Source organism: Taudactylus pleione, unplaced genomic scaffold (assembly GCF_031769625.1).
Source record: "Taudactylus pleione unplaced genomic scaffold, aTauple2 ptg000377l, whole genome shotgun sequence".
Lineage (NCBI taxonomy): Eukaryota > Metazoa > Chordata > Amphibia > Anura > Myobatrachidae > Taudactylus > Taudactylus pleione.
In genome coordinates, this window is record NW_028284778.1 from 4,270,769 (window position 1) to 4,284,350 (window position 13,582).

At 39.4% G+C, this 13,582-nt stretch overlaps 1 protein-coding gene across 1 annotated transcript in view; it reads left to right on the forward strand.

Moving 5' to 3' along the window:
* LOC148508053 (NACHT, LRR and PYD domains-containing protein 3-like) overlaps positions 1–13,582 on the forward strand; it is a 108,449-nt gene that overhangs the window by 50,084 nt on the left and 44,783 nt on the right. The window contains exon 6 of the mRNA XM_088445168.1: positions 4,935–5,033. Coding sequence (XP_088301294.1) covers positions 4,935–5,033 — 99 coding nt within the window. The remainder of the gene's footprint in view (positions 1–4,934; positions 5,034–13,582) is intronic.

Here is a 13,582-nt window from a genome sequence, read left to right on the forward strand (position 1 = left end):
CGCGCAGCATCCATTCAGACTCTGGGGTCCCGGCACCGCCGCACAGCTGCAGTGATGGGGGTCCCCAACCCCCCAATTTGACCACCTGCGGGCCACTGCGACCCACGGGTGGAACAGCGGGACAGTACTGTCCTGCTGAAATCGGGATGCTGGGGAAGGGTGCGCCCTCTATGGGTGGCGCCCCTGTTCGACCGTTAAGGTCAAACACCCCTAGAGCCGGCCCTGGGTTTCGACATCATTGAAGAAATGGGCAAAAATTAATGAAGCATATATATAGTCTAATTTAAATTTGGGTGAATATTGGACGAGAAGGAAAACTGGGTGAAAATATAATGTGTTGATATAAGTCAGATATGATATACAATCCAAAAAATCTTGGATTGTTCAACTTCTAATCAGGACAAAACATTACTGAAATGCTCTCAATAACTGGTATCTATATTAGTTAAACACAATCCTCTTATCTTACTCGACTGTGAAAAAGAAATAGAGAGCTTTGGTCATAAACTTGAAAGTTGGGAACAAAGCACCTTATTCCAAAAGAATTTTGAAAAATATAAAATAGACTTGGATACGTACAAACAAACTATCATCGATTGTAAAAAAAAATAAATTAAACCGTGATAAAAAAGATTTTGAGATGGGAAACATCTTTAAATGCACTAACCTGAATGGTACAAGACATCGCAAACCGCAGGAGAACTTCACATATACCTCCTCAGAAGCAGAGTCATCAGGAGGGGAAGACCTCCTAGAAGCAAACTCCATAGGATTTAGTAACCAGGACTATTGAAGTGAAACCTATGTTGAAAACCCCTCTATTTTAGGGGAGACAGAACATGTTATCGAACAAGACTGGAAGGAGCAGGAAGAGAATGCCCAGAATGAGACCCACAATCGACATTGAGATACCCAACCAGAACAAGAAAGGGATGCTAGAAGACACTAATAGTCTAAAAATTATCAATCTCTCCTCCAGAACAATAACGGAACAAGAATGTACCTTTGTCAGCAAAGGCTTATCGTATTCACCCATGAGATCCTTTAACAGATTTATATGTGAAAAGAACTTTAAATTGTTTGGCTGCAAAATCCTTTTGAAGAAATTCTTTACGCAACAAAATAATTTAGCCCAACATACATATCAAGACACAACTTCCACCATGACAGACTTAGGCTGGGAGAAAGGCATAGCTCTTCAAACACTGGAAGAACTCCATGAGGAAAACTATGAAACTTTATCAATATCATCACAGAAAAGACCGATCTGCAAGAAAAAAATCTAATTTCTTTCCTCAGAAACAAAAACAGTATGCCCACAAGTAAGAATATTTCAAGAAATGGTAGCGCGAGATCTAGACATACTCCCTCAGAAAACTTGAACACCCAAGAATGGCAACTTCAGCAAAGAAGAGATGAAGATGATGATGGAAGTATGAGAATGGAAAGATGTCCTAATAAAACCATCGGGCAAGGGAGGCAACATTGTCACATGGCCTGTGGATATGTATTGCAAGGAAGCATCATGACAGCTTGAAGACCAGGGGCCAAATGTAATAGGGTGAGAGTTTAGAAAATGTGAGAGTTTAGCAGTAAACTCTCACATTGGACGAGTTTTATCTTCAAAATGGGAAAACATCTGGATGAGCGTTTAAATTGTGAGATTTTTTTTTTAGTCTAAAAACATGCGAATTTGCATGTTCTCGGACTCTATTACATTGGGTGAGTTTAAAAAGAGTGAGAGTTTGCTGCTAAACTCACATTTCTAAACTCTCACCTTATTACATTTGGCCCCAGACCTGCTACAAAAGAATCCTATACAATCCAACTGACAATTACAATATAATACTCACAAGAATACTGGATAAGGCACTAGCAACTGGAATATTCATGCAATATGACTACTTAACAACAATACATCCCAAAACCCCAACTTTTTATCTTCTTCCTAAGGTTCATAAAAACCTTATGATGATCTCGGGAATTGGAGGGCTATTAGAGAAAGCCAGCACATTCAGTGCTCTCCACCTACACCATCTTGTCTTGGGTCTACCATCCTACCTACAAGACACAGCAACTCTTCAAGATTGAAACCTCTAACAGGTTTATCTTTATCTTTATTTTCCTTTTTACCCTCATAAGTATCTGAATTTTGACTTTTCAGTAACCTGTCTCATATCAACACATTACATTTTCACCCAATTTTCTTTCTCCTTCCCTTATGCAATTGAATCAATTTCTTAGCACTCTTGTCTTATACGGGTAATTATACTAAGAATTGTGTTGGTCTGAGATTGCAATCTTAGGTGAGTTTAACCATTTTTTGGAAATTTACTAAATTAAAACACGTCTCAATCGAAATTTTATCATAAGACTGAGAGGTCAGCGTTGTTGGTCTTGCATGGATTTACCATATGCACTTAATTACCTATGAATTAATTATCTAATTATGTTTATGTATGTTTTAAATTCGTCAGTTGATTAATTATCAGCATATTAGTTTGAATACCGGGTCCATCAGGCACATATTGGCATAACCTGCCCATGATTGCTCACAGGGACACAGATTACTTACAAGTGTTGAAACTCTCACTTATTTATATATGTTTTTGTACGTAAGCACTTAGCACTTTATGTGGGATTTACAGGATTATGATATGGACAAAGTAAGAACATATAACAAAATAAGGGAACCTACACCTTATAGATATAATTATCAGAAACATAAGCAAGACCGTAATCATAGACGCTATGCAGAGGTCCCATCCAAAAGTCCAGATACCTTTAATAAACATGACCAGATTACACCCTCTATTCATCCTTCAGGGAGGAGTTATGTAGATCCAACGAGTGGGTGGCAGGATGTGAGACCTAAGACTATGAGGAGAAATAGCAGTTTTGTATGTAATAAACATCGTTCCCCGCCTAAATCCAACAAGCATTTTTTAGAAAGAGAACAGGCAGCAAGAAGGGAAGATCCTTTAGAAACCACTCATTCCCTGTTAAAAACAAACCGGTATGCAGCAATATTCCAGTCCCCCAAAAGGGTCAGAAATCCAGAGTTAGAGGGAGACGGGGTAGAGGCAGAAAAGGAGAGGAAAAATCAGAGGTTCCATTAACCCCTAAAGGTGTGTTTAATCTCTCCTCTAGCGCCATCTATCTATTGCTTATAATTATGTTTATGTATGTTTTAAATTCGTCAGTTGATTAATTCATTATCGGCATATTAGTTTGAAAACTGGGTCCATCAGGCACATATTGGCATAACCTACCCACGATTGCTCACTCACAGGGACACAGATTACGTACAGGTGTTGAAACTCTTACTTATCAATATATGTTTTTGTACGTAAGCACTTAGCACTTTATGTTCATGAAGCAGAAATCCATTGTTCATTTATGAATTGCTCAAGATCTTTTTGTTCATGTCTGTGATTGGACTACATCCCACAGGTTATTGGACCACTCAATGGGAGCCATTAGTTAGCTTTGTGGTTCTGATATTTGCTGACTTTACCAATTGATATATTTTTCAGGGATTTTTTGTTATATGATTTATTAGTTTAATGTTCGATATGCCAATTACCCTGTATATATTGTGAGCAACCTTCCCCCCTTTTTTTGTGTATTCATTGTTTATATTCTGTAGAAACCACTTTATACTCCACCATCACAAATAGAACTTGACTATTTTTTGCGTTTGTGATCCACATCACATAATTGAACTGTTTGTATCTTCTCACATCTATCAATAAATTGTGTAACACTAATTACATAACTCACTATAATGTGTCCTTTTTAATAATTGTACCTTTACTGGAAATAGACTCCTGAGTAAAAAAAGTAAATGTTCTTCCCCTCTCCCTTCTTAGTGCAGATCAATAACAAAGTTTTAATGAAACAAAATTTAAATCAAAAGAGTGATGTCACAACAAAAAGACTTCCTTCATACTCCTTTGGTAATACATGATATACCTGACTCTAGGGACCACCACCTTGTGATGTAGCAGGATCATACCATACTATGTGATGTCCTCTGTGTTGCTTCTTAAACACTATACACACATCTATTTTAATCCTATTTGGATCTGGTCAAAACAAATTCACTCCTTCCCTTTTCCTCCCTGAGCTCTTACAAGCAGGACCCTCTTCCCTCCTGTGTTTTGCCTTCCCTCACTTATACCATCATCTCCTCCCCACTGCTTACAATGGCACCTTTCCCTTGGGTATTATGACTGCTGATGCAGCAATGTTTATACCATGTTCATGTCCTGCAATAGTCTGTACTGTAAGTGACTTTGTTCTTGTTTTGTTCATATTGTTTTTATCTATGTACTTTGTATGTCGCTGCGGACCCTTGTGTGGCCATATAAAAAAGATGATTGTAATAATAATTAGTGATCCACCAGTGGTAGTCATTGGTTCTGAATGGCAATAATAAGAAGGTTGACATGATCATTAGGTCAACAATCAATGTGTTGACCTGCATTTAGTTCTACATGGTTACAATGTAGACACATTCAGAATGTTGACACCACAATGTTGACCCCACAATGTTGACAATGTTGATTATTTTTTTGTTGAATTTTAGGTTTAGCTTTACGGTTTGGCTTTGGGTTAGGGTTTGGCTTGGGTTAGGGCTTGGCTTTGGGTTAGGGTTTGGCTTAGGGTTAGGATGGGGCTAAAATAAGCAAACCACCATATGTCGACATTCTTGTATAGACATGTTAAATGTCAGCATTCTAACTGTTAACCTTCTGAATATGGACAAATCATACCAGACCCATAGCCATCTGCCCCAGCATAAGGTGCATGTAATTATATTCTATTCTATGGCACACAGTGTACACTATTACTATATACTATTAATCACCATTGCATGTGCTTTAAGGTCTCATCATGTAATTACTTATGTGTTTCTGTGTCTTCTTTAGTTTCAGTAACTGTCTGTTTCCAGTTAATGAGGAAGACGTATCTCGGGCTGAATTCAGTTTATCTGGGATGTTTAATCACTGTCAGATGCAGGAACTAAAGTAAGTATATTATATTGCAAAAGTAGACAAGAAATAAAGCATCCTGCAGCTGTTTACACCCACAGGCCTAGATCTCAAACCCAATGTTTGTCTAATGGCCCATTCTGTGTACACTGTAACAACTGTCGCCCTGGAACAAGTCACCAGTGCAGCCTTATTGCTAATGCTCTCACTGCTGCTGTGGGCCCCACAATCATTCTACGTTCATCAGATCACATCGTACACCCATTATTACATAAGTGATACTCTTCATAAGCCTCTGCATATCTTCTCCTTTTGGTTCTTATACAGACTCAGATATTGTACATCAGCATTATCTCTTAGCTACTTTGCATACTATTGCTGGTGGGCATAATAATTGCTGGTGGCACCTCATCACAATGTAGTGGGACCTGCTTCCTCCTCCACGGCAGCCACACTATCATTGTCAGAGCAGTGAGGTCTGAGCAGCAGAGTCATGAGCAACCTGTGAGTGACAAACTGTGAAGACTGCACACTTTCCCGGGATGGTATAGTTAAGGGAATCCGTATTCCCAGCACACACTGATATGTGGTACTATTACAATATAGAGGAGAGGGGACTGTACAGTGATATATGATGAGGGATTACACAGCTCCCAGCACACACTGATATGATATGTGGTATTATTATAATATAGGGGAGTGAGGACTGTACAGTAATATTTGATGGGGGATAACCCAGCCCCCAGCACACACTGATATGTGGTATTATTATTATATAAGGGAGGGACTGTACAGTGATATATGAGAGGTATTAACACAGCTCCCAGCACACACTATATGTGGTATTATTATTATATAGGGGAGAGGGGACTGTACAGTGATATATGAGAGGTAATAACAGCTCCCAGCACACACTATATGTGGTATTATTATTATATAGGGGAGAGAAGACACTACAATGATATGACACATCTTGGACTGCTTCAACAGTAACTGGACAGCAGTGACTCTTACCCACAACCCCCAGGACCTGCATCCCGCAGTAGCCAACCCCAATCTCCCATTATTGCCAGCGCCCCACCCCATGAGTAGCAATAGATACGCCCATGGGTAAAGCTAGACACGCCCTTTGGGCGGAGCAAAAAAAAACCCTTGATGACACATACTACCACTGACTATAAATCTCCCTGAAACTTATTTTCAAAAGTAGGCAAGTACTGTGTATCTCCTGTATAGTCTAATTACATGCCAGGGCTATCCTGACAGCATTGTAGAAGCAGTGCACTGCGGCCCCTACCCTCTCATGGCTGCTCTGAGGTACTACACTCTGCATGTGAAACAGCATCTGATAAGTTATCATAACTTTGATGCGATCTCCCGATAACAGGCAAGTACCGGCGATTGTGCATTCTACGTGTCTGTACATTGCTAGGACAGTGGAACAAATGTCTCTGTCTCAGACAGGGATTCCATCTTGTGTTTTTAAATCTTGTATCTTGTCAGGTAAGTTATGCAGTTTTCCGATTGCTGAGAAAATAAAGGGGTTAACAGAGCAGTTTCCCTTAAAACTGTATAATCAGTGATTGCTAAATACACACCCAGGTCCCCATTTGTGGTATTGCATAATGACCAAACTTAAAGATTAATGTCTTGTAATAGATACAGTATAGTATTAGTTTTATAGTTCATGTAAAAAGTGATCTCAGATGTGACAGCTCTTATAATGAAGGTGTATATTTCCCATATAGTAGTGTATAGGGCATCTGTAAGAGCCTCCCTACCCTTACTCACTGTCTCAGGGCCTGATTCAGCATTAATCGCAATTACAACAGCGTACACAGGGCCTGATTCAGACCCGCTCGCGAGCGAAGGACGCTCGCAAGCGGGTCGATGGTGGCCGAATGCGCATGCGCACGACGGAGGGAGCTCCGACGTGCGCATGCACGAGACCCGGCAAGCGACGAGGAATACTTCGCTCGGGGTCTCGCACCAAAGGGGGCGTGCTGTCGATGGTGAGTGACAGCACGCCCCCTTTGGTGGGCGTGGCTGCCAGACGGAGGCGTTCCCATGGGAATGCTTACCGTCTAGATCCGGCCCCACTGACATCACTAGTGATGTCAGTGGGAGTGATTTTGGCTCTGATAGAGCCAAAATCACTCCAGGGCTTGCGGTCACCGAGACCCTACCGCAGGGTCTCGTCGCAAGCCCGATGGTCGCAATGGTCTTGACCATCGCGACCCCCACAGCTATGCGAGCGTCCAAGAGGCCGCTCCATTTTTAGGGAGGAGGGCCCTGATTCAGAGCGAGCGCTCTGGTCAGGGCGTTCGGCTCTGAATCAGGCCCACAGATCGGTTGATAGTGCGTACTATGCATGCATATGCACTCCATTGCACTTGAGCAGCGGCTGAATTGCGATCACATTGCGAATATGCAGAACACAGTAAGCCATCACAGAGTAAGTGACAGGCTGTGAGCATTGTGGGGTGATGTCGGGGAAGTGGTTGGCGAAACACAGAGGTACCTGTTCATTTGAACTCTGTTGCATGGGTATACATAAATTAGCCACTGCGACGACATGCACAGTGTCGTCGCACGACATGACTCACTGCAATTTCTGAGTCAGGTCAGACCTGCTGTAATTGTGCATGGCGGCCCGATGTTACCGATGTATTGCAGGACTGCAAGGTATTACGGATGTGAGATACTGGTAGTGGGCCTCATAAAATAATAATATTCATAATTGGTACTCAAAATGGTGAGTCTTATTCTTATATAACCCAAAAATATATAGAGGGTATGCATATAAAAGAATACATATATCTTCTCACACATAAAAAAACAATGACAATGTACAGACCAAATAAAAATACAGCCCAAAGGATATATACAGCACTATTCCAAAAGAGAAAGCATAGATCCTGAATCTCTCACCCTTTAGACGTGCTGCGGTGGGCTAGTGCTAGTAATAGACCATAAGGTCCCAGGCCTCAAGCTCGGCACCACCGCAGTCAGCTTTTCAATAGTCAAGTTAAGGCAATCAGTGCTGGTTCTATCCACTTTCTGGGCATGCTTCTCCGTACAATTTGTTTCAGATGTTAGATCCTTCTTGAAGAAACATCCTATTTCTGGTCCACGATGATCTGGAAGTGATGCTGGAGTTCCAGCGTCCACTTCCACTTGTGTTTTACCTCACGGCCAAAAGTTAATGCCTGGGCGTAATGTATGCACTTCATTAGTGACTTCCGGTTAAGTGTAATTTACAAACTCCTTTTCTTTGCTAAGATATGCATCCTGGAAGTGACATACTGTATCCCCGGCGACCATCTACCAAATATGGTATTCCCATCTCTTCATTATAAATTCTCTTTAGTGGTCATCTCCACCTTCCTTACCATCAAACTGTCTTGTACTTTGTATTCCAACATGGTCCATCCCTATACCAGAAGGGGGGGATTTCCACATATGGATTAATTTCTTTGTGGCCCCATGGATGATACATGTAAAAATAGAGTAAAAAAATAATAAAAAAATGCATTAAAAATACATACATGCATTATAAAATATTTAAAGACAATCTTATAAAAATAATTATACTAAAAGGGAGGATTAATCTAAAACCATTGGAGTTCGAAATTGGCATTTAGGCCATTGGCGGTGAGTGTGTCTAATGAGAAGATCCATTTTATTTCACATGAGAAGTGCTGGGACAATGGATGTGTGGCAAGACCTTTTGTAATATTATAAATATGTTCTGGTAATCTTACTTTCAGGCTCCTTGATGTTTTCCCATCATAAATAAAACCACATAAACATTCTAAAAAATAAATTACATTCCTTGAATGACAAGTTATAAAATCATGACTTCTATGCTTTTCTCCTTTTATTTCAAATTAAGTGGTCTTCCTCTCATAGGCCCTCATTCAGAGGTGCTCGCAAGAAGCGAGCGCTGGCTCTGAATGTGTGCGGCCGCTTGTGTTTTCAAGTGCGGCCTCCATTTGGTCAGCCACCCCCCCGGCCCGCCTACCAAATGGGGCGAGCTGTCAATCAACATCGACAGCCACCCCGTTGGTAGTGAGCCCCGGAGCGAGAGAATTTCTCTCTCGCTCCGGGGCTAGTGCACACGCAGTGCAGCCGCTGTGTGTGCGCAGGCGCCAAACATGGACCCGCTTGCGAGGACTCAGCGCTTGCGAGCGGGTCTGAATGAGGACCATAGTCTTTTGTAGTTCTACACATCAAACAAGTGCCACGGCGATGGAACCCTTTCATTTTATTGCTTGCAACCTTTTTTTCTTGTAAAGCAGTTTTTACATATCTTTAAGCAAATTTGCCTTTTTATTGATAAAACTGGTTTGTTAGTGATAACATCCCCTAACATCGAATCATCTTTCAATAGTCTCCAATTCTTTTTAACAACATTTTAAACATGTCTATAATAGGCACTATATTGTGTAATAAATGCCCATTTATAATTTGGATGGGTATTTTCCCTCTTGGGTAGTTCCTTTAGAAGTTGGCTCCTTTCAGTTGTTTCTACTTTTTGTTTAGCATCTTCCAACAACTGATGTGGGTAACCTTGTTGTTCAACTCTACCTTTCATTTCCTCAATCTGTTCCGTTAAGGTGCTTTGATGTGTTCAGTTTCTTTTTAATAATTTACACTGACCAAGGGGTACATTCTTGAAACATCTTCTATGGTGCTCATTATTGATCTCAATGTAAGATTTTGAGTCAGCTTATTTTCTGTATTTTTGTACAGATTTTATCCCTTTCAACATAAATCACTAAATTTAAAAATGACTAAGGGCCTGATTCAGAGCCACTCGTAAGCGGCAGCTCGTTCGCTCCGAGCGATGTTTGCCCAACTGCGCATGCGTACGGATCGTTATATGCATGCGCGAACCAGTCAGTGCGGCCGAAATTCATGTGCTCGCAAAATAGCGAATGCCTGCTATTTTGAGTGACAGAATGAGGCGTATGTGGGTGGTAACAGGGGAAGGTGCTTGAAAACGGGGAGTGGAGATCCGATCGCAGGCGTGCTTAAAGGTCAAAACGGGCGTTTTATGGGTGTGCATATTTAAAACAGCAGCGTCATTGACCACGTCACTGGGTTTTTTTTTAGCCAGAACTGCTCGCAAAATTGTGGTAGCAAAAACCAACCACAAGAATAGCGAGCAGTTCATACCCTGTTCGATGTACTCGATTAATCTAATAAATAGCGGACATGACGTAGGATGCGAGCGGCCAGGGGGCGTAGTTTCCCAAAAAACGACCGCAAGTTTTGTTCGCTCGTTCAGACCTAGAGGCGTGAACAGACCACAAACAGCGAACGGTTCATTTGAATAGCCACCCCTATTTTCTGGACGAGCGAGCGCAAATAGCGAACGGCTCTGAATCAGGCCCTAAATCTGTTTTGCTCATGTTAAAAGTAAATTTCATATTAAAAGAATAAAATTGAGGCTTGAGAAGAAATAATTTAGGGAGTTTTCTGCTCTCCAAATGAAAAAGACATCGTCGATAAAACGCCACCAGCACATCAGGTTTGCCCACTCTTTTTTCTCATAGTCTCTATGGTTAGCATTTTCCAATAAGACATGAAGTTTAGCATATCTGGGGACAAACCTAGTGCCAATTGCTGTTCCTTTGATTTGTAAACAAAATATATGCCAATAAAATAAAAATATATTTTTTCAAATGAAATCAATTGCTTCAATGATAAAATCTTTGAGGTCTTCTGAATATTCACTGGTTTTCAGGAAGAATGTAATGGCTTCTTGTCCTCTATCCCATTTTATTATGGTGTAGAGTGATTACAGCTGCACTTACTAAATAACAATTTTCATCCCATCTTAGATTATCTAATTTCATTAAGACATCGCCTGTATGCTTCAAAAACGAGTTTGTCTTTTGGACAAGCAGTTGAAGGTAAAAGTCTACCAAAGCTGATAAATTGGACAAGATACTACTGCTCACCATAATTATAGGTCATCCTGGCTTTTTTCTTTTTAGAAACTTATGTATCTTAGGTAGCACATAAATAAGTGGGGTGGAGGGGTTACTAATGTTAATTAAATCCAATTCATATTTGGATATAACCTTTTTCCTGGGCTCTCTTTGTGAATTCCAATACATTCTTAGTGATGTTCGATGTGGGATCACCTCTCAACTTCTTATATGTTAAGTGGCCACCCAGTTGTCTATTTCATCCACATAATCTTTTATTCATCATAACCACACCACCCCCTTATCCGCCAAATTAAAAATCATATTATCATTCTCCTAAAGGGGTTTAATTGCTAGAGTTTCTTTTTTAGTAATATTCTTCCTTTAGGGGATTGTGACCTTTCTAAGTTCTTTGGTTACAATAGAATTAAAACAATTGATACTCATTTTTCAAATATTTAGGATAAAATTTTGACTTTGGTTTAAACAGAGTTTTTTCTACTTCGTTTGTTTTTGGATCATTTTCCTTTTTCTTAGGAAGAATTTCTTGACACTTAATTTCCTTATAAATTTTTGAAGATCGACATAGATCTAAAACTGGTTAATGTTAACTATTGGGGCAAATTTTAAACTTTTATTTTAAATATGCTTACTTCCTCTTCTAAAAGGTCTTTGTCACTCAAGATAAATACTTTACTCATATTAGAACCCTTTATATTGATTTCTATTTCCCCATGTCTTTTGCCTATGTCTGTACTTTCATTATTATAGTAGTTATAATTCCAGAATCTATTTGGGTTTTTCTCTTTTTGTTATTGTTCTTTCTGCCTCTCCACTTCCCCCTATTAGATTTATTTTTCCATTTTCTCTTTACTCTCTCCTTGGGGTCCAAGGTTACCATCTTAAAAAAGACGAGGCCCTTTAAAACCATTTGCTTTTTGTAATGTTCTTATCTATTTTTTAGTGGTATATGATATTCTCTTTCTTCATTCTCTTTCTTCATTCACTTCTAATCTCTTCCTTAGCAGTTTATAATAACACCTTTCTGTGTTATAATTGGAATAGGTGGAGTTGGATTTGGATCTCTCTTTGTCTGGTTCCAACCTCCAGTTGCTGTACCTGGGTCTATTAGGTTTTTGGGCTCCTCTATATCTATCCCATGTGGGTTCAAAATCCTCTTGATCTCTTTTATTAAAATGACCTTTCCCCAAAAAAAATTTTGGGTGGGATATTTATCTTGTTCATTTTCCTTTTATATATGGATTTTTCCATCAACGATTTAGATGTTTCTGTTTTCAAACTATCCAAATCCCTTAGATATTTTTTATGGTTTTTAATTCATTGGTGTTTTTTTTTCTAATTTACTTATAATAATTCCTCCTTTATTTTTAACATCTTCTAAATCAATGAATGATTCAATTAAGACCTTCAGTGTATCAATTTCCTGATTAAGTTCAACTAGATCTGTATGTCTTTCTCTTAAGTTTAGATCAATCAAAGCAAGGGAGCAATTCTGAAAAATCATATCCCACTCATTTTTAAAACCTTTACTTATTGAGTCAAAAGACGGAGTTTTCATAATTTTCAGACCTTTTGGAACCACATAATTAACCTGATATTGCTCAAGAGTAATCACTTTCCACCTTAGGCAGTTTTCTCTTAACAAGTCTCTCTAATTTATCCAAAAAAGGTTGTTAAATCTTCATCCTTCTTGTTCGAATCTAGGACTCCCTCTGGGGAGAATACATCTTTCAAATAATTCTTCCTAGATTTTCTATATGAAAACATCTTTAGCAGCAATACAATAAAACTATGGTGTCCAAATCACAATACAATAATAATATATGAGTGATATTATTCATGCTATAAACCCCTTCACAAAGCAGCCATTACAAATATAAATGGAGCAACAGCTTCTCCCTTAAACTAATCCTCATTAAATAATAATATTCATAATTGGTGCTGAGTTCCAAATAAGATATAAAATGGTGAGTCTTATCCTTATATAACCCAAAAATATATAGAGGGCATGACAGGGCAGCACAGACGGTGTAATGGTTAGCATTACTGCCTCACAGCTCTGAGGTCATGTGTTAAATTTCCCACCGCGGCCCTACCTGTGTGGAGTTTGTATATTCTCCCTGTGCTCGCGTGGGTTTCCCTCCGGGTGCTCCGGGTTTCCTCCCACACTCCAAAAATATACTGATAGGTTAATTGGCTCCCAACACAAAATTAACCCTAGTGTGTAAGTGTGTGCATGTGATAGGGAACATAGAGTGTAAGATCCACTGGGGCAGGGACTGATGTGAATGACCAACTATTCTCTGTAAAGCGCTGCGGAATATGTGTGCGCCATATAAATAACTGCTAATAATAATAATAAATAATTTTCTCACACATAAAAAAAACCAAGCTTAACTTTTATTTCACTTAAAACATATAATTTATTTTTATTTTTAAAACACACAAATACAAGTCACATTGTGAATTTTAAATTTCTTCAAAAATGAAATCAGTGAGTACCAGGCACGGCTTAGATGGACACCCAAAGTTTGATCTTAATCTTATTCTGCTCATATGTTTCACATCGCAACCTGGTGTCTTTCCAGTAGTTACATAATGTTCTTTTCAGTCGGGGGCTTTGAT